The following is a 25,648-nucleotide window of genomic DNA, read 5'->3' as shown; positions in this document are numbered from 1 at the left end:
GGGGCCCACTGCCACATACTCATTATAACAACATCCTTCTTTCACCCACATCCCTTTTAACGTTAATACCCATTATTCATGGGTCCCACCGTCCACTCACTCATTTTAACATCATATCATATTAAATAAATATGTATTAAATATGTTTTAAAATATTTACATTATTATTATTTTTAATAATAATTTTACGTTTAAAAATAAAATTTTATTATTTTTCAAAAATAATATTAATTTTTTAAATATATTTATTAAATAAAATAAATGTTTGTGAGAAAACGAAATTAGAATGTTAGGAAAACGAAATTGTAAAGTTAGGAAAACGAAATTACAACTGAACACCTAAAATTATAAAGTTGGGAAAATGAAATTACAACTGAACACCTAAAATTATAAAATTGGGAAAACGAAATTACAACTGAGCGGCTAAAATTATAAAGTTGGGAAAATAAAATTTATTTTAAATATTAATTCATGGATTGTTGTTGTATTGCCCCCAGATATGCTCAACTAAGTCGGCGCGAAGTTGGTGATGAACTTGAGTGTCACGTAGCTCAGAATTTGTTCGAAGATAATCCTGAAATCCTCGATTTGAGCCATGGATAGGTTGTGCGGGTTCGTCACCTTCTTCGCTGTACCAATTTGTCACGTGACCTCCCTCATCCTCAACAATCATATTATGCAAAATAATGCATGCTAACATGATTTGTTTTAACTTTTTCCTATACCAATACCGAGCTGGACCTCTGATAATCGCCCATCGAGATTGGAGCACCCCAAATGCCCGTTCAACATCTTTTCTTGCAGACTCCTGTCTTTCCTTAAGCAACTTCCTCTTGGGATCCTCCGGGCAAGGAAAAGTCTTAACAAAAGTAGCTCACTCGGGATATATTCCATCTGTTAGATAATAGCCCTTCGTATATGTAGTGTCGTTCACCGTGAAATTAATCGCCGGCATATTTCCTTGCAAGACGTTGTTGAATATGGGAGATTCATACAACACGTTAATATCGTTATGTGAACCGGCGACCCCAAAAAATGCATGCCATATCCACAAGTCATGAGACGCGACCGCTTCAAGTACGATTGTTGGTGACTCATGCCCCCTTGTAAATTGACCTTTCCAAGCAACTGGACAATTTTTCCATTTCCAGTGCATACAATCAAGGCTACCTAACATGCCAGGAAAGCCTGTCTCTCATCATGCATTTGAAGAAGACGTTGAACATCATCAGCATTTGGCCTTCTCAAGTACCTATCACCAAATATTTCAACAACGTATTCGCAGAACTTGAAAAGGCACCTGATGGCAGTTGATTCACCCATACGTAGGTACTCGTCAAGATGATCGGCAGGGACTCCGTAAGCCAGTTGACGAATCGCAGCGGTGCATTTTTGTAGTGGTGACAACCCTTTTCTTCGTACAGCATCGTCCCTTTGTTGAAAAAATGCTGAATGATTCTCTAATGCATTTACTATGCGGAGGAATAACTCTCTTCGCATTCGAAATCGTCTTCGAAATATTTCATCGTGATATACCGGGGTTATAGAGAAATAATCATTGACAAGTCTCTCATGCCCGGCTTCACGATTTCTTTGGACGAACCTTCTTCTGCGCATGTCCCTCCTCTGATATGCTTCCATAAGTTGTTGGTGTTGTTGAAGAACCAATAACATAAGTTCTTCACCCGGATCATAAGCTTGCTCATCGATTTCAACATGGACTTCGTCTTCGCTTGTCGAGCTGGAACTTGAGCTAGAGCTGCTTGTAGAATGAGACATTTTTGGAGGAAACACGTTTTAGTATATGTGTTTGAGAAATGGGATGATGGTCTATATATATTGTTTTTCTCATGCAACGGCTAGTTTGCAATGATGAGTATGCAACGTCGCGTTGCAACGACTAATTTGTAACGGTAAGTTTGTAACGCCTAGTTTGTAACGGCTAGTTTCCAACGGCTAGTTGTAACAACTAGTTTCCAACGACTAGTTGTAACAGCTAGTTTCCAACGGCTAGTTGTAACAGCTAATTTCCAACGACTTGTTTATAACGACTATTTTACAAAAATATAATAATTAAAAATCACATTAATCGAAATGAGAAATACAATAATTAAAAATTACAATCACTCGAAAATATAATAATACTAGAAAATGAACGTTAAGTAAACAATTTAGATATTCCATCTCGACCTAATATCCTTGCATAGGCATTCATGTATGATAAGCTGCTCCTTTGTCATCTGCGAGGTGTCTTTGTTCAATATTTCGTACTCCTTCAACTTCAAGCGACGATTCTTAGCTTCAGATTTGGACAATGCAGCTTTTGCCTTAATCTCCTCTACTTCAAGTTGTTTTTGTTTCAAATCGACTTCGGACTTCTTCACGCTTGTGTACTCAGTGAACTTTGTGATAATATTGTTGTAGTTTACTGTCAGATCCTCCATGGTCGATTTTACTTTGTCTTTCCCCTTTCTTTTTGCTGCCTTTTGCCCCATTGGACGAGTATCTTCATAATCCAGGTCTATACTCACATCTTGGTTGGAGGAGGTGTTGCTTGCTCCAGACTCTGAGGTCCTCGTCTTCTTTGTCGCCACAAAGTGATCAGCGGACTGTGGAGTAAACATTGGACGGTCTTTGACAATTCTCCACACATGTTCGAGATTGAATGCAACACCATTGTTTTCAGATAGATATTTTTCGTACGCAAACCTCAATATATCTTCATCACTGTGACCACTTCGATATGAACTATAAATACTATTGTAATTTGCGTTGAATCGATATACCTTCTTTTGGATTGTATTGTGCCAATGTGATCGTATAACATTTGCACTATCGTTGAACCTTGGGAAGATTCTCATTGTAGTAACTTGCAACCCGTCCCCCAAAAGCATCCGCCTTTTGATCATTGCCGATTATTGGATCATCGGATAGTGACAAAACTTCTCGCTAAGACCTCATCTTCAACCTTTGTCCAACTTGAACGCTTTCTTGTACCCTCAGCATTTGAAACCGTCTTTTCTAAATTGACCACCTCAATTGGGGATTCACGGTCGGAAAGTTGAGTTTCCGGGACAAAAGTTGGAGTTGCAGGTTCATTCGACATTGAAGGAGTGAAAGACATACCAGTTGTGTGCGGGGTACCATATCCATGAACAACCGACGGCGTGAAATATGGATGACTCATGTTTTGCCAATATTCGGCTGGAAGCGGTTGATATGGACCTCGAGGGGCATAATTTCCAAACCCTTGGACATTTTGAAGATTTTGTGGAGGAAACGGCATACTGGGAAATGGATATGGGTATTGATAATTTGGTGGAATTTGTGGATTCTGGGAAGATGAATATTCTTGCGAGTTGTTTGTAGAATTCAAGAAATTGGAAAAAAATGCCCTATTATTTTCATCCATTTCGGATAGAAAATAAAATGGTAGGAACTTAAAAAAATAGACGGGGAGAGAATTTAGAGAGTGAAATTGAAAGAGTAGTGAGTGGGAATGAAAATATGTGCACATATGGATGGATATTTATAGTCAAAATTTCAAACTAATCGTTAACTAGCCGTTAAAAAGTAATCATTTTATTAAAAAATTTAAATTAAATAGTCGTTTTTTTTTTTGAATTAGCCGTTGCTTTTGTTTTTTAAATGAGTCGTTGTCTTCTATTTTTTTTTTTTAAATTTTAGAGTTTATATTTGTATTAAAAAAAAATAAAATATAGCATGGGGTGGGCCAGCCCTGGCCCACCCCAATGCTGCTTGAACGCGTTCAGAATACTGAACGCGTTCAAGCGGTTTGAACGAACGCGGCGTTCCACAACGCCGCGTTAAAGCAACAGTGGCGTTATAACGCCGCTTTAACGCGGCGTTGTGGATGCCCTAAGAGGAGTATGGATACGTGTCGTAGAATATCTTTTCTCTGTATATATATCTACGAACTGTTACGTACGGAACAGTCACGATCGGCCACGTGAAATAATTTCAGACACATCGATTTTTTTTATTTGTTTTTAATCTTTAAAAATAAAAAAAAATTTCAAACATCTTAAATATATATATTATACACATGAATATCTAAAATTATTTAATATTGGATATTATAATTCAAAAGAAAAACATGAATTCTAAAATACAAAAATTATTAACTTAAATCCATTACAGCTCAACCCCTAAATTTTAAAATCTTAAATCCTAATACATATAATATATTTTATGAGTATTTAAAATTTTTAATCTGAAATACTATAAGTCAAGAGGGAAGCATGAACCCTAAAGAGAAAATTTTATTGACTCAAACATGTTATAACTCAACTTCTAAATCTTAAAATTTTAAACCCTTAAAATAATAATATATCCAAAAATAAAATTATATATATATATATATATATATATATATATAGTACATGAGTCCAAGCGTCTGGAATGATTCTAAGCGCCTAGACCGTATCACCAATAAACACCTATATTAATTTTAGACGCCCCAAATAAACACTGTATGATGTGTGTGTATATATATATATATTCAAAGTTTCTAAAAAAATATTTAAATAATATTTTTTAACCTAAAATCTGACCATTATAAGTTACATTTTAATTAATTATAAATTTCTGAACGAATTTTAATTTAATATACACCGTGAAATATTTTTTAATAAAAAAAATCAAAATATGACGTATAAAAAAAAGTTTTGACTTTGGCTTATAAGAATCCTCCATCGGTAAGAAGCATCACAGCTTTATATATTCCCAACTGTATCCATCTGCTGTGGTGTCTCTACGGTGTGATTGATATTATTCTCCAAAGGAAGATGAAGAATTAGCTAAACTAATCAACAACTATATGTCACCAGATGATTAAGAGTGATGGACAAAATAGGGCCTTAATTTCCTGAGAACAATTCCTCCAAAAACTTCAACAAGTTCACTTCAATAACATCCCGAGATGCTAAACGGAAAATCATTGTTCAATCGAATGGTCTTAAGACTTTCGAACTTGACTAGACTATAGTGATACAATCTGAGAAATCTGACATAGAGGCCGAGTACTTCCCTCTTTGAACATTTTCCTAAGAAGGAAAGGTAGAGATTATTATTATTATTATTATTATTATTATTATTATTATTATTATCACAGGTATCCAGTCTTACGATCTGATTAATTTTTAGATGACTAGTATATGGAAGTTTCCTACCGGCTAAATCGGGAAGTGCATATGGAACGTCATAAATTTTTCAAACTCTCTTGGTCTAATATGCCCTGGATAGGATTTAAACCCTTATTACCTAGGAAGCTCGTTCCATCTCTTAGCATTGATCCGGTAATAATGAGGGGGTCCCAGCAAGGATAGGTCAAAGTAAGAAGGACCGATTGACGTGAAAAACAGAGTCAAATTAGGTATCCAATCGGTCGAACAGACTGTGCATGGCCGAGCGGACCAGGTATGGCCGAGTGGGCCAATTACAACCGAACGGATGATAATAGCCGAGCTCTCCCCTGGCCGGGTAAAATGACCCTCCGATAACAAGGAGAAATAAACAGCAGATGGTCTTGCCAACCGAGCTCTGTGACCAGTCAGAGCGGATAGCCATGGGCAATCAGGAAGCAAGAAAAGAGACAAGTCAGCAGGCCCTGAGGACACTACCGAGCAGAGGTAGTCCAACCAAGCAGACCTCAATCGGCTGCGCATGATCCCATCAAATATCTTGTCATATCCTTTTGGGAGTTTGTGTCATTGACAGCAGGAATGTCTAGCAGACAATCGTACTTTAAAAGCTTCCAATCATATCAGAGAATTACATGGCTGCTTAAGGAATGATGTCAAGGACACTTTTTGACCTATTTCTTCCTAGGATACCTAGGAAGATGTGTTTATACCTTGAGATGTGTGCACAAGGATGCATGCACGAGCATCATGCTAACATTATAAAAGGGGGTTCCTAGCTACAAGGAAAAGTATGTTCAACTTCATTTTCTACATCTACTTGCTATAGTTCTCCGTTTCTTGAGATCATCGGATACTGATTTGAGCGTCGAAGGGTCAACGCCGGAAATCCCTTCCCGGTCTGGCACTGACATTTTTGTCTTGCAGAACTACTTGGACTCTTTGCCGCGTCAAGTGCACAGCCACATCCCCAGCTCACCATCTTCACTAGTTTTGGACAGGATCAACCATTGCAGAACATGAAAAATGTTAGAGAATATTGAACTCTCTCACATGGTAGAAAATAACAATTAAGTGTAAATACATTAACAACTAAAACATAAAGAGAATGTTAGAGATCAAGGGCCTTTCACAGAGCCATTGGTAGATCCATTGAACCAAGAGTCAGCTGTGGGGTTCAGACACACCCCAATTGTCCCCTTTCCTAAGGTCGACGCACATTTTGCTAATGGAATACTTCAATATCTCTTTCATTGAAACAGAAAGGGGGATACTACTCCATACCCCTACTTGTAAGGCTATAAATGAACCAAATTTTAGTGAGCAAGTTTGGTTTTCAATTTGAGAAGAATTTATTTATATTCATTTAATATTGTATAAGTTCGAACAACTAATTAAATTAAATGAACAAATTTAAATACGTACGTGTCCAACTTATTAATGTCCATTGATACGGTGCAAGATTGTGAGGTCAATAAGACATGGCGGTCAGAAGTCAAGATTACGTGGCGGTCAGAAGTCAAGATTACGTGACGGTCAGAAGTCACGATTATGTGGCAATCAGAAGTCAAGATTACGTGACGGTCAGAAGTCAAGCCTATGTGGGGGTCAAAAGTTTGACCTACGTGGAAGTCAAAGAGCATGTTTATCGGTAGCTCAAGAGGCCCAGTTACAAGAGGGGCCTGGTTAGACATGAGGGACGTCTCAAATGATGGCTCGAGACTGGACATTCCCTCGGTCACTTCTGAGATACTGATGAGCGCCATCTCTCACGGACTGGCAGAGGGGGAGTTCTTCCAGGATCTTATTCGAGATCCAGTTAAGAATTTTGATAGCATGCTGGAAAGAGCGGCCAGTTATATTAACGTGGAGGAGACCCAAGCTGCTCGAAGGAAGGCAGACCGGACGCCTGCCGCTGCTAACAAATTGGAGAGGCGAACACCTCAACAACCAGCCCAACCCCTTCCCCGGGCGTGGGAAGTCAGGCCTCTCTTTCAGCCCGGTCAAGAAATTAGACCGGCACCACGAGTCGCGGCAGTTCATGCCCCCGACCTGGACCACGGAACTCCTGGTACTGCACCTATCATCGGTCCCGTACTCACGATACCAACCATTGCTTTCAGTTCGCTCGGGATTCTAGGCTAGCTGCTAAGCTAGGGTTACTGCCTCCTGAGTTAGCTCCTCAAGTACTCAAAATAATGGAGGAGCAACACGCCGCAGTCGGGTCAGGAAGCCGACCCCACCCCGACCCAGCGGGATCCAATGCTCAGCAGCCCAGTCAGGTTGGGAAACCAGGAGAAGCTCAAGAAGCAGAAAATCATAATAACGCAACCGTCTGAGAGATAGGCATGATCTCTGGAGGTCCAACTGACAGAGATTCTGGGAGAGCGCGCAAATGCCATGTGAGTCGCTTGGAGGTCCACACTGTCAAATGCAGTCAGGAGCAGGTTGTTGGCCCTGTCATCATCTTTGGGCCGCAAGACCTGGAAGGTCTGAAGCTGCCTCACGACGATGCTCTTATCATCAAGGTCATTATTGCCAACAGCCGAGTGGCCCGGGTTTTCATTGACACCGGGAGTTCGGTTAATATTTTGTTCAGAGCTGCGTTCGAAGAGATGCAGATTGATGCCACTGAACTCCAGCCCGTGGCCACCTCTCTATACGACTTTACGGGCAACGAAGTAAAGCCAATGGGTCAGATCAAGCTGGCCATATCTCTGAGCACCGAGCCATTGGTGCGCACTAGGAGGAGCACTTTTATAGTGGTGGATTCCCCCTCCTCTTATAATATCATCTTAGGAAGACCAACCCTGCATGAGTTTAGGGTTGCGGTCTCTACTTTCCATCAAAAGATCAAATTCCCTGTTGGCGAGCAGGTCAGGAAAGTTAAGGGAGAACAGAAGGTCTCCCAGAGATGCTACATTGATATGGTCCGGGTAGAAGCTCAGAAGAATCAAAGGATACAAGACGGGGGAGTTCATGTCGTCCAAGAAGAACCTCTGCCCATGGCTGAGGAACTCATCCCCTGGGAGGAGGTACAACTATATGTTGAACGCCTCGAAAGTCTTACTCGCATAGCAAGTGACCTGCCTCCTCCTCTCAAGGAAGAATTAATCCAATGACTGATCAGCAATCGGGATGTCTTCACCTGGTCTACAGAGGAGCTACCTAGAGTTAAACCCGAAATAGCATAGCACAAGTTGCATCTACTACCGGACTCCCGACCAGTAAAATAGAAGAAAAGGAACTTCTCATCCGACCAGAATAAAATAATCAGAGTTGAGGTGGACCAGCTCAGGAAAGCAGGCCACATCTGAGAGGTGCAGTTCCCATCTTGGCTCTCTAATGTGGTCTTAGTAAAGAAGTCCAACAATAAGTGGAGGGTATGCATAGACTTCAGAGATCTAAATAGAGCTAGTCCCAAGGACTGCTATCCTCTGCCCCGGATTGACCAGATGGTAGACTCCACTGTCGGTTGTGAGAGGATCTGCATGTTGGATGCTTATCAGGGGTATCATCAGATCCCCTTAGCAGTGGGGGACCAAGAAAAGGTTAGCTTCATTACGGCGACCGGTACCTTCTATTATACTGTCATGCCCTTTGGTCTCAGAAATGCAAGAGCCATATATCAAAGGATGATGGATAGGATCTTCCGGGAGAAGATCGGACGTAATGTGGAGGTTTATGTGGATGATATACTCATTAAGTCCCCTTTAGCAGTGAATCTGATCATGGATGTCGAGGAAATGTGCACGACTCTCCGACAATAATGACTGAAGCTAAATCTATTGAAATGTCTATTTAGAGCTAAAGGAGGAAAGTTCTTGGGTTATCTAGTGACCGAGCGAGGAATAGAAGCTAATCTAGAAAAGGTTCGGGCACTACGAGATATGCAAATTCCTCAGAATCTAAAGGAAACACAAAAGTTGGTAGGCAGAATAATAGCCCTGTCAAGGTTCATTTCCAGATCTGCAGACAGGGCTGCTCCTTTCTTCAAAGTACTCAGGAAGACCTCCAAGTTTTAGTGGGACGAGGAATGTACCCGAGCTTTTGAAGAACTAAAGAAGTATTTGGAGGCTCTGTCGTCCTTATTCAAGTCGGTCATTGGAGAACCACTGTGGGTATACTTGTCTGCCACCCCTGAGGCCGTGGAGGCTGTGCTTGTATTAAGACCCTACTTCCTGGCACACCCTATCACGGTCCTAACTAATAGCACCATGGGAAGAGCTCTGACTAATGTAGAAGTAGCGGACCGGCTTATCAAGTGGGCAACTGAGCTAGGAGAATACGACATACAATACTAGCCACGCACAGTCATCAAAGTGCAGGCCTTGGCAGATTTTTTGACTGAGATTCATCAGACTAACTCTGAGAAAACTTGGAAAATCTACGTGGATGGTTCAGCAACTCACAAAGGAAGTGGGGTCGGGATTCTCTTGATATCTCCTCAAGGGGACATATTGCAGTTGGCTGTTCAGCTTAATTTCAGAGCCACTAACAATGAGGCAGAGTATGAGGCTTTGTTGGCAGGGTTGCAGGCAGCTTGGCACATAGGGGCTGCCCGAGTCATCATTTACTCGGATTCTCAATTAGTAACCCAACAAGTGGTTGGCAACTTTGAGGTAACTTGTAATAAGTTACAAATATATCGAGAAGCATATGAGAAGATGAAGGACGAATTTGTGGAAGTTACAGTGACTAAGATCCCCAGGGCAGAGAACGAGAAAGAGGATGAGCTAGCAAAGATGGGCAGTTCCTTAACTACTTGGGTATTGGACAGATCAATGGCACAAACCTTCCTTATAGCTCAGATAGATTTGCAGAATAATAGGGAAGCAACCATTGATTGGCGGGCACCCCTGATCAGTTATCTTCTGCAGGGTACCTTATCGGCTGACCCAGAGGAATCACGGCTGGTCAGGAAACAAGCTCATGCCTATGTCATGATAGGGGATCAACTATACAAGAGGTCCTTTTCTAGACCATTACTCAAATGCCTGGGTATGGAGGAGGCAGATTAGGTCTTACGAGAAATACATCTGGGATGTTGTGGCAGTCATGTGGGAGGTCGGACATTAGCTCGTAGGGTGCTCCTGGCCGGATATTTCTGGCCTACTTTACAGAGGGATGCTCAAAAATTGGTGAACACCTGCCTGTCCTGCCAAAAACATCAGAATCTGATGCACCGACCAACTGCGCTGCTAAGAACATCTATAGTCTCGTGTCCCTTTGATCAGTGGAGCATGGATATTGTAGGACCATTTCCAATAGCTCCAGGCCAGAAGCGTTTCTTATTGGTAGCGGTGGATTATTTCTCCAAGTGGGTGGAAGCAGAGGCCCTGGTCAGGATCACAGAAGGTGCTATCATCCAGTTTCTATGGAAGAATATTCTTTGCAGGTTCGACATACCGCACAAATTGGTATCAGATAATGGGAGGCAATTTCAAGGGCAAAAAATCCAGGCCTGGTGTAAGGGGTTCGGTATAATGCAAGCCTTCACTTCAGTAGCATACCCCCAAAGCAACGGTCAGACCGAGGTGGTCAATCGAGAAATAGTGCGAGGTCTGAAGGTTAAGCCGAATCACGTGGGAGGCAACTGGGTAGAAGAGCTACCGACCATTCTATGGGCTTATCGCACAACACCCCGAGAAAGCACAGGTCTGACACCATTCCATCTAATTTATGGCAACGAAGCGGTGGTACCTATAGAGATTGGAGTGTCGTCGGTTAGGAAGATGTTATACGATGAAGGAAATGCAGAGCGGCGATTGGCTGAGCTGGATCTCATCAGTGAAATTCATGAGAGGACAGCAGCAAGACTGGAGGCCTACAGACAAAGAATGAGGCAGAATTATAACAGAAGAGTAATCCCACGGTTCTTCGGGGAAGGAGACCTGGTCTGGAAGCAAGTGAAACCCATGAAAGATGTGGTCAAGATAGCACCACAGTGGGATGGGCCTTACAAAGTCATCAAGAAATTGTTGTCAGAGGCTTATTATTTACAAGATAATCAGGGCACGAAGTTAGACTGGCCTTGGAGTGCTAACTACCTACGACCTTACCAAGTTTAGGTAATTTTATAAAGTGGAAGAAGCCAGGCTGTAAAGTGTCTGCCAAACCAGGTGGTGAGCATTAGTAAGAAGATACGTTCGATCGGGAATTGTATGTCCTAGCATTTCTTCCAGCAAATTAAGACGTCTCATCAAGTTAAAACTTAAAGTGCAAATGGATATGCAAGAAATAAAAATATTCGGATCTACATCACTGAGTGCATAGGCAGTCAGTACCAGTCATTTAAAAGGAGCAAAAATATCATCCAGAATCTCTTTAAGGATTCGGTCATGATCAAGAAACTCGATGGGAGGAGCAGATTTCAAGTAACCTTGTTCGTAAAGTTGCCTCAGAGCCCTAACTGCACCATAGATAACAGATGCGAAAAAATGTTGCCCCGCTTGAGCGCAAAACTTTGAAGAGCGTAAGTACAAGTCGCGGCTCTGCTTGCAGCGGTCATTCTCCCCTTCCTTGTAGACGGTCAAGGTTGTGGATACTCCTTCGGCGGTAGCACGAGCCTGAGATAGTTCTGTCCGAACAGCCAGAAGTTCTACTGCTTGAGACGCCAGTTGCGCTGCCTGGGATTCTAATCTTTTGCTTTGCTCTTGTACTATGACCTCTTTGGAACGTAGCTCTTGTGTCAACTGGTCCGTGGCTCGTTGGTATACCAGAGCTTGTTGATCTAAGTGTTGCTGGTGCACGATATCAATCTGACTCTTTTCTTCTTGGAGGCCTTTAAGCTTACGGTTGGCATGCGCCAGGGATACTTCCAGATGGGTATTCCTTCTGGTCAGGTCCTTTATCTCCGCTCTCAGGGCATAACTAGCCTTCATGGGGTCGTTCAACTGGAGCTCCAGTTCTATTACCCTATCCTGCAGCATTTTATTCTAGTGATGGGTGGCGTGAAAGGATTGATTTAATATCAAGGACTCAGCACAGGCCTGGGACATAAGGGAAGCATTTAATAAGAGTGGAAGAGGTAGTAAATGTGGGAATAATTAAAGCGTACCCTGATATACAGCTCTGAAAATCTATCCATTTGGGCGAGTGGCGGCAAGAGTTCCATCTGATTCATACTTTCTACCCATAAAGTAGTCAAATGACCTTTCATTGTCAAGATGTTGGTGGGAACATCTTGCTTGGATCTTAACTTAGCCTCAGATGGGGTGGTGGTACGGCAATAGTGATAAGCAGGTGGTGGTGGCTGTGAAGGCCCAGCAGCTGAGCCAGAAGGAGCTGAGGGGGTGCATTGGAGGGCTCCGGAGGTGAGGTGGCGGGTGAAAGACGATGTGAGGGGCCAGCTTCAGTGCTCCTGTGTAGTTGAGAGGTTGAAGGTTGAGCTAGTGGAGGTCCGCCAGGAACTTCGGGGGGATCAGGAGGAGTCTCTGATGGGCTCGGGATAGGAGTGGTGGTTGCGACAAGAGGCGAGGGATGAGGAGCAGAGGAAGGGCCCGAAGCTTGGCTAGGATTGGTGGCTCTACGGCAAGATCTGTGAGCCAAAGGCTGATCGTCAGAATCAGAATCTTCAAAGGGCAATCGAGCTCGGTGCGCCGAGAGGAAGAGGGTGTATCTTGATTCGTGCGGTCAGTCACAGAGCGTGCACAACGAGCCGTCTGAGATGCTTCTCTGAAGGCAGGGTTGGCATAAGTCACATTAGTGGATCTTCGACCATGGTCGCGACCCGGGACAGAGATCAGTCGGGAAGGAATAGCTGGTCCGGGATGAGCAGAGGAGGCAGGCCGGGAAGCAGGCGAGGACCTGGGACGAGCAAAGGAGGCAGGCCGAGAAGTAGACGAGGCCCACGGAGGACTACTGGGTCGGGGGATTGTAGAGGTATTTATCTCGACCTGGGTGGAAGTTGAGTAGGGGAGTGACCTCCTCTCCAGGATGACTCGACATCGTCGCATTATCTCCATATCACTTAAAGGAAGGGGTTGGACCTCTGAGGCACGGGTTAAAGTATCAGCTGCATAAACCAGAATATGAGGTTAGTTCCAGTAGATAGAGAAAAATGCAGGAAGTCACAAAAGAATCAGAAGAAAAGCTTACCCAGGGAGTGGGGTGTTTCAGAAGTAAGGTGGCTCAGTCTAAAATAGGACAACAACTCCTCAGATAGTAGTCACGTTAAGTTCAGTTGTCATCCTGCCAATCGAGAGGAAGCCTCTATGTAAAAGGTCTCAAGGTGGAACTCTCCTAATTGCGGGGTTGGGGGAAGCAACGGTTGCCATTGTAGGGGTCATTCCACCTCATGGGGAAATCGAATGATGAAGAACCTGCTCTTCCAATTCGCCTCAGAAGGCGGAAGGGATGAGAAAAAAGCAGTTCGAATGCGTGGCTAGAAATGGAATAAGCCTTCTTCCTGCCGGCGAAGGACAAAGAAACAGTGAAACAGAGGGGCAGACTAAGATAGCTCGCATACTTCACAGAGTATTACAAAGCCGCAGAGGAGCCTTATAGAATTGGGTGTCAGTTGGCCCATGGGAATTTTGAAGTAGCGGCACACGTCAGAGAAGAAGGGGTGAAGAGGGAGACGAAGGTCGGCCGTAAACTGCTCTTTAAAGAATGTGCAGTAGCCGGTGGGAGGAGCAAAAAATTGGTGCACCCCAGTGGGGATGATTACATGGGTGTTGGCAGCAACTCCGTAGTTATAGCGCAAATCATCCAGGTCTAATTCATTGAAGGTGGACGAGCCAGGAAAATACATTGCCGCAAGAGAAGACAGATAAGAGGAAGAGGCCATTGTGAAAGAAGCAGACGGAGAAGAAATCAAGCAAGAAGCTACCGACGCAAGAATAGGGGTTCGAGCGCAGTAACAGATTCAGGCTGGAGGAAGAAGAAAGTGGGGAAAAGTTGGGAGGTAGAAGCGAGTGGAAAGTATTTATAGCTATTGGGCGTAAGGGCAATTTGGTCAGTTATCATCCATCGGTACACAACAATTGGAGGGAGCAAAGAAGGCTGATGGATGGTCTTAGAAAATAGCGCCCAAGGGTATATTTGGAAAAGCATCAGTGCGAAATACGAGGAGATAGACTTCGGGAAAAGGCGTGACGGTATAAGTGTCCTATGAACTCCTAACCTTCGCTTTCTCGCTCTGGTTTTGTCTTATACCGGATTAAGGAAGGACGGTGGAAAAGGCAGACCAGGGTGACTGGCTGAGCAAGGGCGATAAGCGGGGAAAGGAGAATGGAACCAGGTCAGGGTAATGAAGTGAACCCCCGACCGTGACCAGTTAAAGTCTGAACAAGAAGGTCGAAGTATACATTCATATAGCCATAGTTCCTACCGGTCTGGAAAGACGCATAGACATTGTTGAGAGATTAACGAGCAAAAGGAAGGGCAAAAACAGGCAGTCATATCATGAAAGGGTTAAGCCGTCCTAGATAGTAATAAGTTTGAAAATACAAGTAAACAATATCGACAAAAATTTTATAGCTCCAGTTCTACATCAAGGTTCTGCATCAGCTGAGGGTGCTGGGAGGAGAAAGAGGTCGTCATCATCCTTGAAGGAAGGATAAGACCCTACAGGAAGTTCGCGCATCAGGCGAGCAGTGTCCAGAAAGTTCTCCGAGGGTGCGGAATGGAGCAGACCCTGCTCAAACAGTTGACGAGCTCCGCCGGCCGCCCCATAACATAACATAAGATTCATCAAACCTCCAATCTTCCTCAGGAAGAAAGGAGATGTAACATAGGATACCCTATACGCTCTAAGGCGACCATCCTCACCCGCTTGGTAATCCACCAACTCTACCTTGGTCTTCTCAGCATCGGCTCGGATCAGAGTCATATCTTTCTGGCTCTGGGAAGCATTCTCCTATGCCTTCAGAAGATCAGCTTGTAGTGATTTGATCGTGGCTTGGCTAGCCTCCCATTGACTATGAGTAGCTTTCACCCGATCGGTGCTGGAAGTTAGCTGAGCCTGGACATCCGCTAAGTCTTTCTGAAGAGCCTCCTGAGTTTCCTGTAGAATCTTCAATTTTGAGGATAGAGTGGTCAATTGGGCATCTTTCTCATCCAATTCAGCCACGATCGAACGACGACGCTCCCCCTCAGAAGCCAACTTGGACTCGCTAGTTTTCAGGGTCGTCTGTAAGGTCATTATTTCGTCAAAAGCTGCATGGGCGATGCTTCGGGCAGACTCAGCGGACTCCCCAATAGACCGAAGATATCCAGCCAGCTCCCTGGGTGTTGGGTTGAGCGAATCTCGAAGTGTAAGCGGTAGCTCCAATTCTTGAAGGCGAGCCTTCAGCATTTCATGCTGTCGCTGCAAATTGGTGGCATATTGGATCGCACTCAAACTTACGGAGCAGGCCTACAGAAGATACAGAAGGAAGGCTTACAAGTAGTTTCAGAGGAGAAGCCGTGGTAAAAGAAAACTCATAGAAATTATCTGGCGAGAGGCTTGGTCCAGTCCTTCCATTGGCAGATTGTTCCAAAATCGTCGATTGACTTATCGCCAGGACGTGGCTAAATCACCATGCAGCTGAACCAGGCCAACGGTAGGAGGGGTACCTTCCACAGCTTCTGCTTCTGCATCAGGCCCGGTGGAGGAGGGCATGCGCCAGGAAGTAGTGAAGACATACTTTTTGAGGATTCTCTCCCTGGTTCAAGAAGTAGAGGCCGAAGCGACCACAGGAAATGGGGCGGATAGAGTTGCAGAGCTCCCGGGTTGGTCCACTACGGGAAGAGGGTCTTGCCCGGGAGATAAGGCCCGAACGAGAAGAGGGGCCTGCCCGGGAGATAAGGCCCGAATGGGAGAAGAGGCCTGCCCGAGAGACAAAGCCCGAACGGGAGTAGGGGATGATATTCTGGGCGACAAAGTGGGAACCTCCGTTCCAAGAGCAACAGCCCGATCAAGAGTAACAGCCTTAGCCGTGGAAGATTGGGAGGCTGCTAATGAAAGTTGGCCAACAGGAGGAGGCGGGGGAGAAGCCAAGACCGCGGGAGTGGCCCTTTTCTTTTTGCGTTGGAGCCACAGTCGTTTAGCTGGGGGAGGAGAAGAGGCTCATTCTTCCTCAACTTGTTCTGGTATGGTGACGTCTTCCAGAGAGGCAACCTCTGGAGGAATTGGAGGGGAGGGTTCAGCCCGGGTTGGTGCACGAGGGTCAAAGGCAGTCTGCGAGGAAGTGGTCAGGCCCTGTTTAAGCTCCTCACTCAGGGTTTTCAAAACCGCAAGAGACTGTTGATTTACATTTGAAGAGTAGGCCCGGAGCATAGCAGCCTCTACAAAGTGGAAGAGAAATACCTCAGTTAGCGAAGAATAGCAAGAAGGAATGCAGGGTCTTACCTAACGGAGCCCCTATCTCTGCATAAACTGGGCCGAGCCCAAAAGAGTACAAAAAGTCTTCCAATAGTATTATGGACAATCGAACGCTCACGCCATTGAGTTTTTCTGAAACGACGTGGCAGGAAGGCTGATGCTGATGCACAGGAAGATTGGTAGGAAGATCAAAGCGCCATTGGGTTGGCCCGATCAGGGGTTTAGATAATCTAATGAAGAAAAAATGAGACTTCCAACCTTTGTTGGAAGAGGGAATGTCGGAAAAGAATTTATAACTAGGTCTGGCTTGCACCATGAATACCCCTGGTTCAGATCGTTTGAAAGAATAGAAATGATGAAATAGCTCAATAGTTAATGGGATTTGGTATACGCGATACAGAATGACGGTGCCACATATAGCCCTGAAGAAATTGGTAGTGAATTGAGAGGGGCAGATACTAAAGTATCGACTCAGTGAGAAGATGAAGGGATGTAGGGGAAAACGAAGGCCTCCTAGGAGTTGGTCCTTGAAAACAGTCATGAAGCTTTCAGGAGGAGATGAAGGATGTTCGTTGGGCGTGGGGAGTTGAAGTTCATAATCTTGGCTAAGTTCCAAGCTAGACTGGATCATGGACAGGTCATAGTTGTCTAGGTCAGAAATGTAATAAGAATACCAGAAGGATGCCTTACCGTCCGCCATTATCAAAATGACGAAGATTGAATGGGAAATCAGACGAGAGGAGGAAGAGCACCGGGCGTTGGGAGTCGAGAAGGGGAATGGCTAAGGCACCAGGGGCAGCGGAACAACGAGGAGGCGAAGGTAGTCGAAGCGCTAAGACGACGACGGCGGATTGCCTTTAGGACTTATAAAGCGGGCTTTCCTGGGAAATATAGAAAAAGGAGCCGAGTATCTTGTTGGGTAAAGCACCCAAACGTCGTCCAATCAAGGAACGACATGCACTTATGGGAAGTCGTGTACAAAAAGGGGGTTAAGCAGGCGGCGTCATACGGCGTAAGCAGTAAAGACGTGGGGCAGGTGTCACCACCCTAGGAAGCGTATTAATGATAGACATGATAAAGAAGTCATGTCAGGGGGAATGCGTACGGAAGCGTCTGCTACGCGATCTTCTCGGGAAGCGGTGAAGGAAATGGCGGGAGATGAATTCGAATGTTGCAATGCTACATTACGTCATTTTCCCGAGGGCTGAGTAAGGTTTTAATATTTTCTATGGCCACTTACGTATTATACTGTATATTTCTTGACTGCAGACGGGGTCAAAGTGTTCCCTTCAGACAATCCATGGTCGGGAGCTCACCCCCAGGTCGGCAGCATCTTTCCCCGAGCGGGCTTTCCTAAGAATTCCCGGTCGGCTGTCCCAGACTCTCGCCCTAGTACGAGTTATAAGTGAGTTATACTCTCACGCCCAACGACCTTCCCGGTCGACTGCCCCAGACTCTCGCCACAGTGCGAGTTATAAGTGAGCTATGCTCTCACGCCTAACGATCTTCCCGGTCGGCTGTCCCAGACTTTCGCCCCAATGTGAGTTATAAGTGAGCTATGCTCTTACGTCCAACGACCTTCCCGGTCGGCTGTCCCAGACTCTCGCCCCAGTGCGAGTTATAAGTGAGCTATGCTCTCACGCCCGGTCGGTTGTCTGAGACTCTCGCCCCAGTGCGAGTTATAAGTGAGCTATGCTCTCACGCCCAACGACCTTCTTGGTCGAGACTCGGTACGAGTTATAAGTGAGCTATGCTCTCACGCCCGGTCGAGACTCTCGCCCAGTGCGAGTTATAAGTGAGCTATGCTCTCGCCCAACGACCTTCCGAGTCGGCTGTCCCGTATGAGTTATAAGTGAGCTATGCTCTCACGCCCAACGACCTTTCCGGTCGGCTGTCCTAGACTCTCGCTCCAGTATGAGTTATAAGTGAGCACGGCTCTCAAGCCCAACGACCTTCCCGGTCGGCTGTCCCAGACTCTCGCTCCAGTATGAGTTATAAGTGAGCACGACTCTCAAGCCCAACGACCTTCCCGGTCGGCTGTCCCGTCACGAGTTATAAGTGAGCTATGCTCACGCCCAACGACCTTCCGGTCGGTGTCCCAGACTCCAGTGCGAGTTATAAGTGAGCTATGCCTCACGCCCAACGACCTTCGAGTCGGTTGTCCCGCAGTGCGAGTTATAAGTGAACTATGCTCTCACGCCCAACGACCTTCCCGGTCGGTTGTCCCAGACTCTCGCCCCAGTGTGAGTTATAAGTGAGTTATGCTCTCACGCTCAACTACCTTCCCGGTCGGCTGTCCCGGACTCTCGCCCCAGTGTGAGTTATAAGTGAGATATGCTCTCACGCCCAACTACCTTCCCGGTCGGCAGTCCCGGACTCTCGCCCCAGTGCGAGTTATAAGTGAGCTATGCTCTCACGCCCAACGACCTTCCCGGTCGGTTGTCCCAGACTCTCGCCCTAGTGCAAGTTATAAGTGAGCTATGCTCTCACGCCCAACGACCTTCCTGGTCGGCTGTCCTAGACTCTCATCCCAGTGCGAGTTATTAGTGAGCTATGCTCTCACGCCCAACGACCTTCCCGGTCGGCTGTCCCAGACTCTCGCCCCAGTGCGAGTTATAAGTGAGCGAGTTATAAGTGAGCTATGCTCTCACGCCCAACGACCTTCCCAGTCGGCTGTCCCAGACTCTCGCCCCAGTGCGAGTTATAAGTGAGCTATGCTCTCACACCCAACGACTGTCCAGGTCGGTGCAATGACTCTCCCGGTCGATACCATTTACATTCGCCTGGACAAAATACAACAAGACATGTTCTCGTGCCTAATTGATCAGTAAGTCTTATTTCCATTATTTCTACTAAATATTAAAACTAGCAGGCATATTCTCAAGCGTTTTAGCTGCTCAAGCCTTTTGATCTTCTGGTGAGAGGTAAGAGGAAGGCTGGGTAAGCAAGTTATCCTTATTATTTTTGCTAGAAATGTTAGAGGAACGCAGGTGTTTTATAGAAACACAATGATATCAGAGCAAGAGGACATGGGGCTACACCATGAACGGAATCCAAGAAACATGTTTTTTTCGTTAAAAAGGTGAACATTTTTTAGAGGTTTACATTGCTACCGGATCCAGAAGCCTGACCCCTGCTTTCTAAATGAGCCCTTGCTTGGGCTAGTTCCTCCTCAACAAGTTTAAGGGAGTTTTTCAGTTGGCCAATAGTTTCATCCTTTATACGCCCTTCTTCTTTCAGGAGAGTCACCTCATCCTCGTGCTTCATCTTAAGGTAAATGATATAATGAACCTGGCTTTGGAAGTCTGATTGAGCCTTAAGCTTGAGGGCCACTTTGGCCCGAGTTCGTGATTTGGCCGTCAACCAGAGTCCTTCCATTTCGCGAGTAAGGGGAGCTTGAAAATCTCTGCTTTCAGTCATCGCCAGTAGGGCCTCATCCTTCCGAGTCAGCAAGTCTGTCAGCTGGGCAATCTGTTGAGACAAAGAAGGGTCACCAGATTCCATCATAGGTTCCAGGGGAACGGTGTGAAGAAAGAAAACAGTTGAGAGGTAAAAGGGCGCACTTCCCCTCTTATAAGGGAGAAAAAGGGGAAGGGATTACCTCGGAACATGGATTGACGCTTGGGAGGATGTACAACATTTATGAGAAAGGGACGTGATCAAAAACCTAAGAGTCAATACACACCATAAGATCCCACAAATCTTTTCGGAAGGCAATGAATGCCGAATGGGATTTCAGGAGATGAGCCCGCAAGTAGAGAGATGCAAAGGTTAGGTCGGGGGTGAAGACTAGACCAGGAAACTACGCGACGTGGGTATAGTCAGTCGGACTAGAGCCTCCTTCGACTAGACTTAAGGGGGAGGCTTGTGATACGGTGCATGATTGTGGGGTCAGTAAGACATGGCGGTCAGAAGTCAAGATTACGTGGCGGACAGAAGTCACAATTATGTGGCAGTCAGAAGTCAAGCCTATGTGGGGGTCAAAAGTTTGACCTACGTGGAAGTCAAAGAGCTTGTTTATGGGTAGCTCAAGGGGCCCAGTTACAAGAGGGGCCTGGTTAGACGCGAGGGGCGTCTCGAATGACGGCTCGGGACTGGACATATATGTCAATGGATCTGTGAACCGTACAAGTCGGGTGTGTGCCTACCAAGAATACAGGTCGGGACTCAAGATAAGCGGAAGCAGACCGATGCATACAGGTCGGGAGTGTGCCAACCAAGGATACAGGTCGGGACTCAAGATAAGCTGAAGCAGACCGAAGCGTACAGGTCGGGAGTGTGCCCACCAAGGATACAGGTCGGGACTCAAGATAAGCGGAAGCAGACCGATGCATACAGGTCGGGAGTGTGTCCACCAAGGATACAGGTCGGGACTCAAGATAAGCGGAAGCAGACCGATGCATACAGGTCGGGAGTGTGTCCACCAAGGATACAGGTCGGGACTCAAGATAAGCAAAAGCAAACCGATGTATACAGGTCGGGAGTGTGCCTACAAGGATACAGGTCGGGACTCAAGATAAGCGGAAGCAGACCAAAGCGTATAGGTCGGGAGTGTGCCCACCAAGGATACAAGTCGGGACTCAAGATAAGCGGAAGCAGACCGATGCATACAGGTCGGGAGTGTGCCCACCAAGGATACAGGTCGGGACTTAAGATAAGCGGAAGCAGACCGATGCATACAGATCGGGAGTGTGCCTACCAAAGATACAGGTCGAGACTTAAGATAAGCGGAAGCAGACCGATGCATACAGGTCAGGACTGATAAGCTTGGAGGTCAAGATACAGAGACAAAAGTGTACAGGTCGAAGGCAGGACCAGGATAAGCAGAGTTGGATGGGGGCATACAGGTCAGGTTAGACGGAGTCAAACAGACGTATAGCTTTGGAGGCGGGATAAACAGAGCCGAACTAAGGCATACAGGGCGCGATACGTAGGGCAATAAGAGGCAGGGCTGGTCGGGAATTTGCAGTATGGGATGCATAGAACAAGGATAGAGGTACAGGTCTGGATGCGATACCAGATCGGGGTCAGTAAGTGCAAAGACCCAGCTTAGCGATCACAGACTGAGGAGACCATGCACTACACGACAAGAACACAAGGGAATCGTAACCACCTGTCAGAGAATAATCAGAGTGTTAGGAAATATGCCAACAGTCGGAACTCATTACCCCTTCGGTTCTTCTGCCAGCCTATGGGAAGATGCCACGTGTCATTCACCGCCAGACAAAACCTGACATCCGACATTCCCTAGCACCCGCCAGATTCCAGAAACACCCATGGCAATGTAAAAAGGGATGTTTTGTCCCTTACGTAGGTACGCTCACTCGTCCTTTCTCACCAGTCTTTTACTTTTTGCCTTTTGAACTTTCTCTGTTTCTTCTGGGGAAAAAGTACCTGACTTGAGCGTCGGAGGGTCTGACCCGGGGACTTTTTCCCTGGTTTTTGGCCTCTAACGTGGAGGGGACTCGTCTGAGTATGCGCAGGATCAGCAGTTTCATCACCTCCATCGTCATCCGCTCGTGGGAGCCTTTCGGCGGGTTGACAAGTCATCCAAGAGGCCCGACGACTTTCCGTCAACACCGACGACACCGCGATCGCCTTCATCCGACTCAGCTTCCAAACGGGATCATCCATGAACAAAGATTGTGCAGATTCATTAACAAATCATGTATCATACTTGTAAATAAACGAAAAAACTCTGAAAACAACAAACAAGCTTACACTAACAAGTTCACTAACCAATTCAAAGTTTCAACCAGCTTGACTTGGCGCGATTATTATGCTTTTATAAATTAACGACGTGATTTATTGACTTATCAAAATGATATAATTTGGATAAAGTACACTGTATATTCAAAATATAGATGTATATACTCTGTATTTTTAGCTTTTCCAAGAAGAGAAAGTATTTAATTAGTTTGATCGGAAATAATCAGCAGCAATTAGCATTAACCGGACCTGATTAAAGAGATCAGCATGGATTAATCCTAATCAGGCAGGCGGTGGAGTTGGTTCGGCGGCAATCCTGGACCAGCGCCTCACGCGCCGACGTCAGCCCTTTGGGGACCAGGGGCCGGTCGAAGACGGAGCCGTCGGTCCAGTCCTTGAGGAGGCTCTCCTGCCCCCAGATCTCCGGGATCCAAACCCGCCCGCCCATCTCCGTCCTGTGCCGCTTCAGCCTCTCTCGCCCGCTCTCCGCCGCCGCGGCCTCCTCCGCCACCGTCGCGGCCCGGACGTCGCCGAGCTCATGGCCTGCGTCCGGCCCCCTCTCGTCCGTCCTCGAGCTTTTCACGGCACCGGAAGCGCGGCTATCGTGCTGCGGCGGGCGGCGCTGGCGTGTTTCGCCTTCCGACGGCGTCCGATCGAGGAGCGTCGCAGGGGTCATGGCTCCCGGCGATCGAGGCGGCCGTGGAATCGAATCTGACCAGATGGGAGGGAGGAAGAAAGGAAGGAAGGAGCGGCGAGGCGATGGCAGAGGAAGTGGGTGTGGGCGGGGAGAACACGTCGAGGGGTTTGGGGTCATATGGCCCTTTTAATTCCTCGTAAATTCTTTTCGCTGGCCAGGGGTTGTCTTTTTTTTCGAAGAAATAATTAACTAAATAAAAAAAAAGAAAAAAAATGCGAAAAAAAAAATGTGGAAGGAGTTGGGTGGCGGGGAGGAGCCGGGGGATGTGGCCGCGGAGGGAACCAATCGCTGGTCAGCATTTGATCTGATATTTTTCCATATTATTTTTATTATAATTATTATTATTATTATTAGCATTTTATTAAACCACGTGAATATAATTGAGTATTATCCGTTTTAGGTACCTAAGTTTTAAAATTTCAAAAATTCAAATTTTTATGTTAACAAGGGTTAGAGCTTAAACACCCGTTTTATGCACTTGACTTTGGCAATTGAAAAAAAACATGTAGCTCCCCCTCCTCTTTCTTTCCACGAAATAATTATGGGGTTACACGTGCATGCAATTCTAATTTTTTACTCTATCTATTCTATAATCCTTTCTCCCAATTTACGTTATAATTCAAAATTTTCTAAATTTATTAATTAATTTTAGATGAAACTGGCTATTGGGAGTCCTAGACCCCATTTGAAAATTTAAAAAATTTTAATATTTTTTAATTAGGGGAGTCCTATAATCCATTAGTGGTGTTGGTTAGTATGATTATCCTATATCTTGTAATGAATTTGTGACAAATTTTATTAATCTTTTATAAGTTTAAAAATTCATTATTCTTCATTTATACTATTAGCAGTAAATAACGAAATCATCACATCAGTGATCCCTCTAGGATAACCTTCCACTGTCGAGAAGGGAGATAAATCACAAGATAATTTACCTAGCAACAGTAGCATGCAAAAAAAGGTTGAAACAATCAATAACATATTTAGCCCCTCAAGTGGTTCTATCTATATTGAAAATTATTAGGAATTTGATTAAATTATATGATATTGAATTCTAATCAAATATCCTTCATTAAAATTAATTTTTAAACATTTTCTTAATTATTTTATTCTTAACTATTAATCAAATACGGTGCTTAATAAATAAATTTAATCTACGAATGTCAAGTGAAAGTATGATTTAAAATTAGATTGGGGTCAACTAAATTCATTGTGTATATGTGAAGATAAAGAGTACGTTGGCTCAAACTTTATGAACGAACCAAATTTAATCAGATTAAATTGATTTAAAATAAGTTAAGTAATGTTTTTAAAAAATATATATTTTCTCCTTTTGTTTTGTTATATTCTGAATATTTCCACCTACTCAGCCTCGCTCCTTCAATTTCACACACAAGTTTCCACGCGAACACTAACTTCTTCTTATGATCTTCCATCCTTCTGAGGGACAAATGCAGGGGCTATCAAGAAGTATAGTCCAACCTTTTTAATTATTATCTATATAAATTGTATTAGGTATGAACCTTACACAAAGTAAGGTAGTGAATTAAAATTTGATTGATATTGAATTGGATAGGTGCAGATATAAGGAGTATATTGCTCCAAATATGGATTAATTTGGTCTTGATTTGGCTAAATTATGGCCGAACCAAATTTAATTTGGTTAGCTAATTTACCTGATTTAAAATGAGTTGAGAATTTCTAAAACAATTTATTAGCGCATCTCTTTGTTTTTTATTCTCTTATATGTATGCAGTCTCGCTCCCACTATCTCATGCGCAAGCCTCCACTCGTAGCCACATCCACTCCATCCGCACCCAAGCCCTCTACTCCGGAGGCATAGTCGTCGACATGGCTACCCTCGGCTACGGCTACCACGATCGGATCAACACGTCCTTCACACTGGCATACCCTTACGAGTTATGTCTACGTCAGAGCCAAACAGTGGTGGATCGAGGTCCTATACAAAACACTCGAGCATAGTCTCGCGCCACTCTCGCAAACCGACTACCTCTACCTCACCATCAGCAGCACACTCTCTAACACCGCATCAGCAACCAGGACCATGTCCCTCAAATTTTCAATGTCTACGAATTAAATATCATTATCTATAAATTAATTTAATAATTTCATAAATAATGAAAAATCATTCAATAAAAAATTTAAAATTAGATGAAATATAGGAAAAAGTGAGATGATATTGTGCTGCACGAAGTGAACTCAAACCTCTTGGCAGCCAACTCGAGATCAGCTCATCTCATCTCTCATTCCTGGATCTGTCTCTACTTCCATGAGTACATTGATTTTGATTTGAAATGACTGAAAGTTATCTGAGCCCATTAGTCAATTTCAAAGAAAACTAACTGATAGATCTATAGAAAATTAAATATTTAATGGTTTTAAGTCACGAGAGTCCTAGGAATTCATTGACACTATTTATTAGTGATATTATTATCCTAGTCCTTATAATGAATTTATGATAAAAATTTTCAAGCCTTCTTAAATTTAAAATTTAATGTTTTTAATTTATACTAACAAATTTAAGTTTAATGGTATAGATACATTAAAGAAATTTTCATAAGTATATTTATTTTGGTATAAAGTGATTCGGAATTCTCCTGTCTATAAATTTTTAAAAACTTATCAAGGTTTGTACAAAAATTTAAAGACATATGCACGTAAATCCATATGATTATAATAAAAATGTGTTATGTGTTTTTAGAATTATAAAAGTTAGGTGTGTGGAAATATGACTAAGAAACTCGTTCTCTT

General features: G+C 44.5%; 3 protein-coding genes and 1 pseudogene across 4 annotated transcripts; 1 reads left to right on the top strand and 3 right to left on the bottom strand.

Moving 5' to 3' along the window:
* Window positions 1–469: 469 nt before the first annotated feature.
* Window positions 470–1,779, bottom strand: LOC122023268 (annotated as a pseudogene).
* A 392-nt stretch (window positions 1,780–2,171) lies between these two features.
* On the bottom strand, window positions 2,172–2,909 carry LOC122023267. The gene has a single exon (XM_042581333.1). It carries the CDS (start codon window positions 2,907–2,909, stop codon window positions 2,172–2,174), a length of 738 nt encoding a protein of 245 aa, XP_042437267.1.
* Window positions 2,910–8,617: 5,708 nt separating this feature from the next.
* Window positions 8,618–11,233, top strand: LOC122023266. Its single transcript, XM_042581332.1, has 5 exons — window positions 8,618–8,910; window positions 8,968–9,091; window positions 9,524–10,131; window positions 10,219–10,643; window positions 10,821–11,233. Exons 1-5 carry the CDS (start codon window positions 8,618–8,620, stop codon window positions 11,231–11,233), a joined length of 1,863 nt encoding a protein of 620 aa, XP_042437266.1.
* Window positions 11,234–19,479: 8,246 nt separating this feature from the next.
* LOC122022558 lies at window positions 19,480–23,005 on the bottom strand. 2 transcript variants are annotated; one of them, XM_042580587.1, is made up of 2 exons: window positions 21,865–23,005; window positions 19,480–19,941 (listed from the first exon to the last, which is right to left on the bottom strand). In XM_042580587.1, exons 1-2 carry the CDS (start codon window positions 22,102–22,104, stop codon window positions 19,564–19,566), a joined length of 618 nt encoding a protein of 205 aa, XP_042436521.1. In that variant the 5' UTR covers window positions 22,105–23,005; the 3' UTR covers window positions 19,480–19,563. The 2 variants fall into 2 exon arrangements, 1 of the variants encoding a protein (XP_042436521.1); XR_006123014.1 differs by having other exon boundaries at window positions 19,492–19,941.
* Between the last annotated feature and the right edge of the window lie 2,643 nt (window positions 23,006–25,648).

This window comes from Zingiber officinale, chromosome 9B (assembly GCF_018446385.1).
Source record: "Zingiber officinale cultivar Zhangliang chromosome 9B, Zo_v1.1, whole genome shotgun sequence".
Lineage (NCBI taxonomy): Eukaryota > Viridiplantae > Streptophyta > Magnoliopsida > Zingiberales > Zingiberaceae > Zingiber > Zingiber officinale.
The sequence above is the reverse complement of the archived record's forward strand: the minus strand, read 5'-3'. Positions and strand labels throughout refer to the sequence as shown.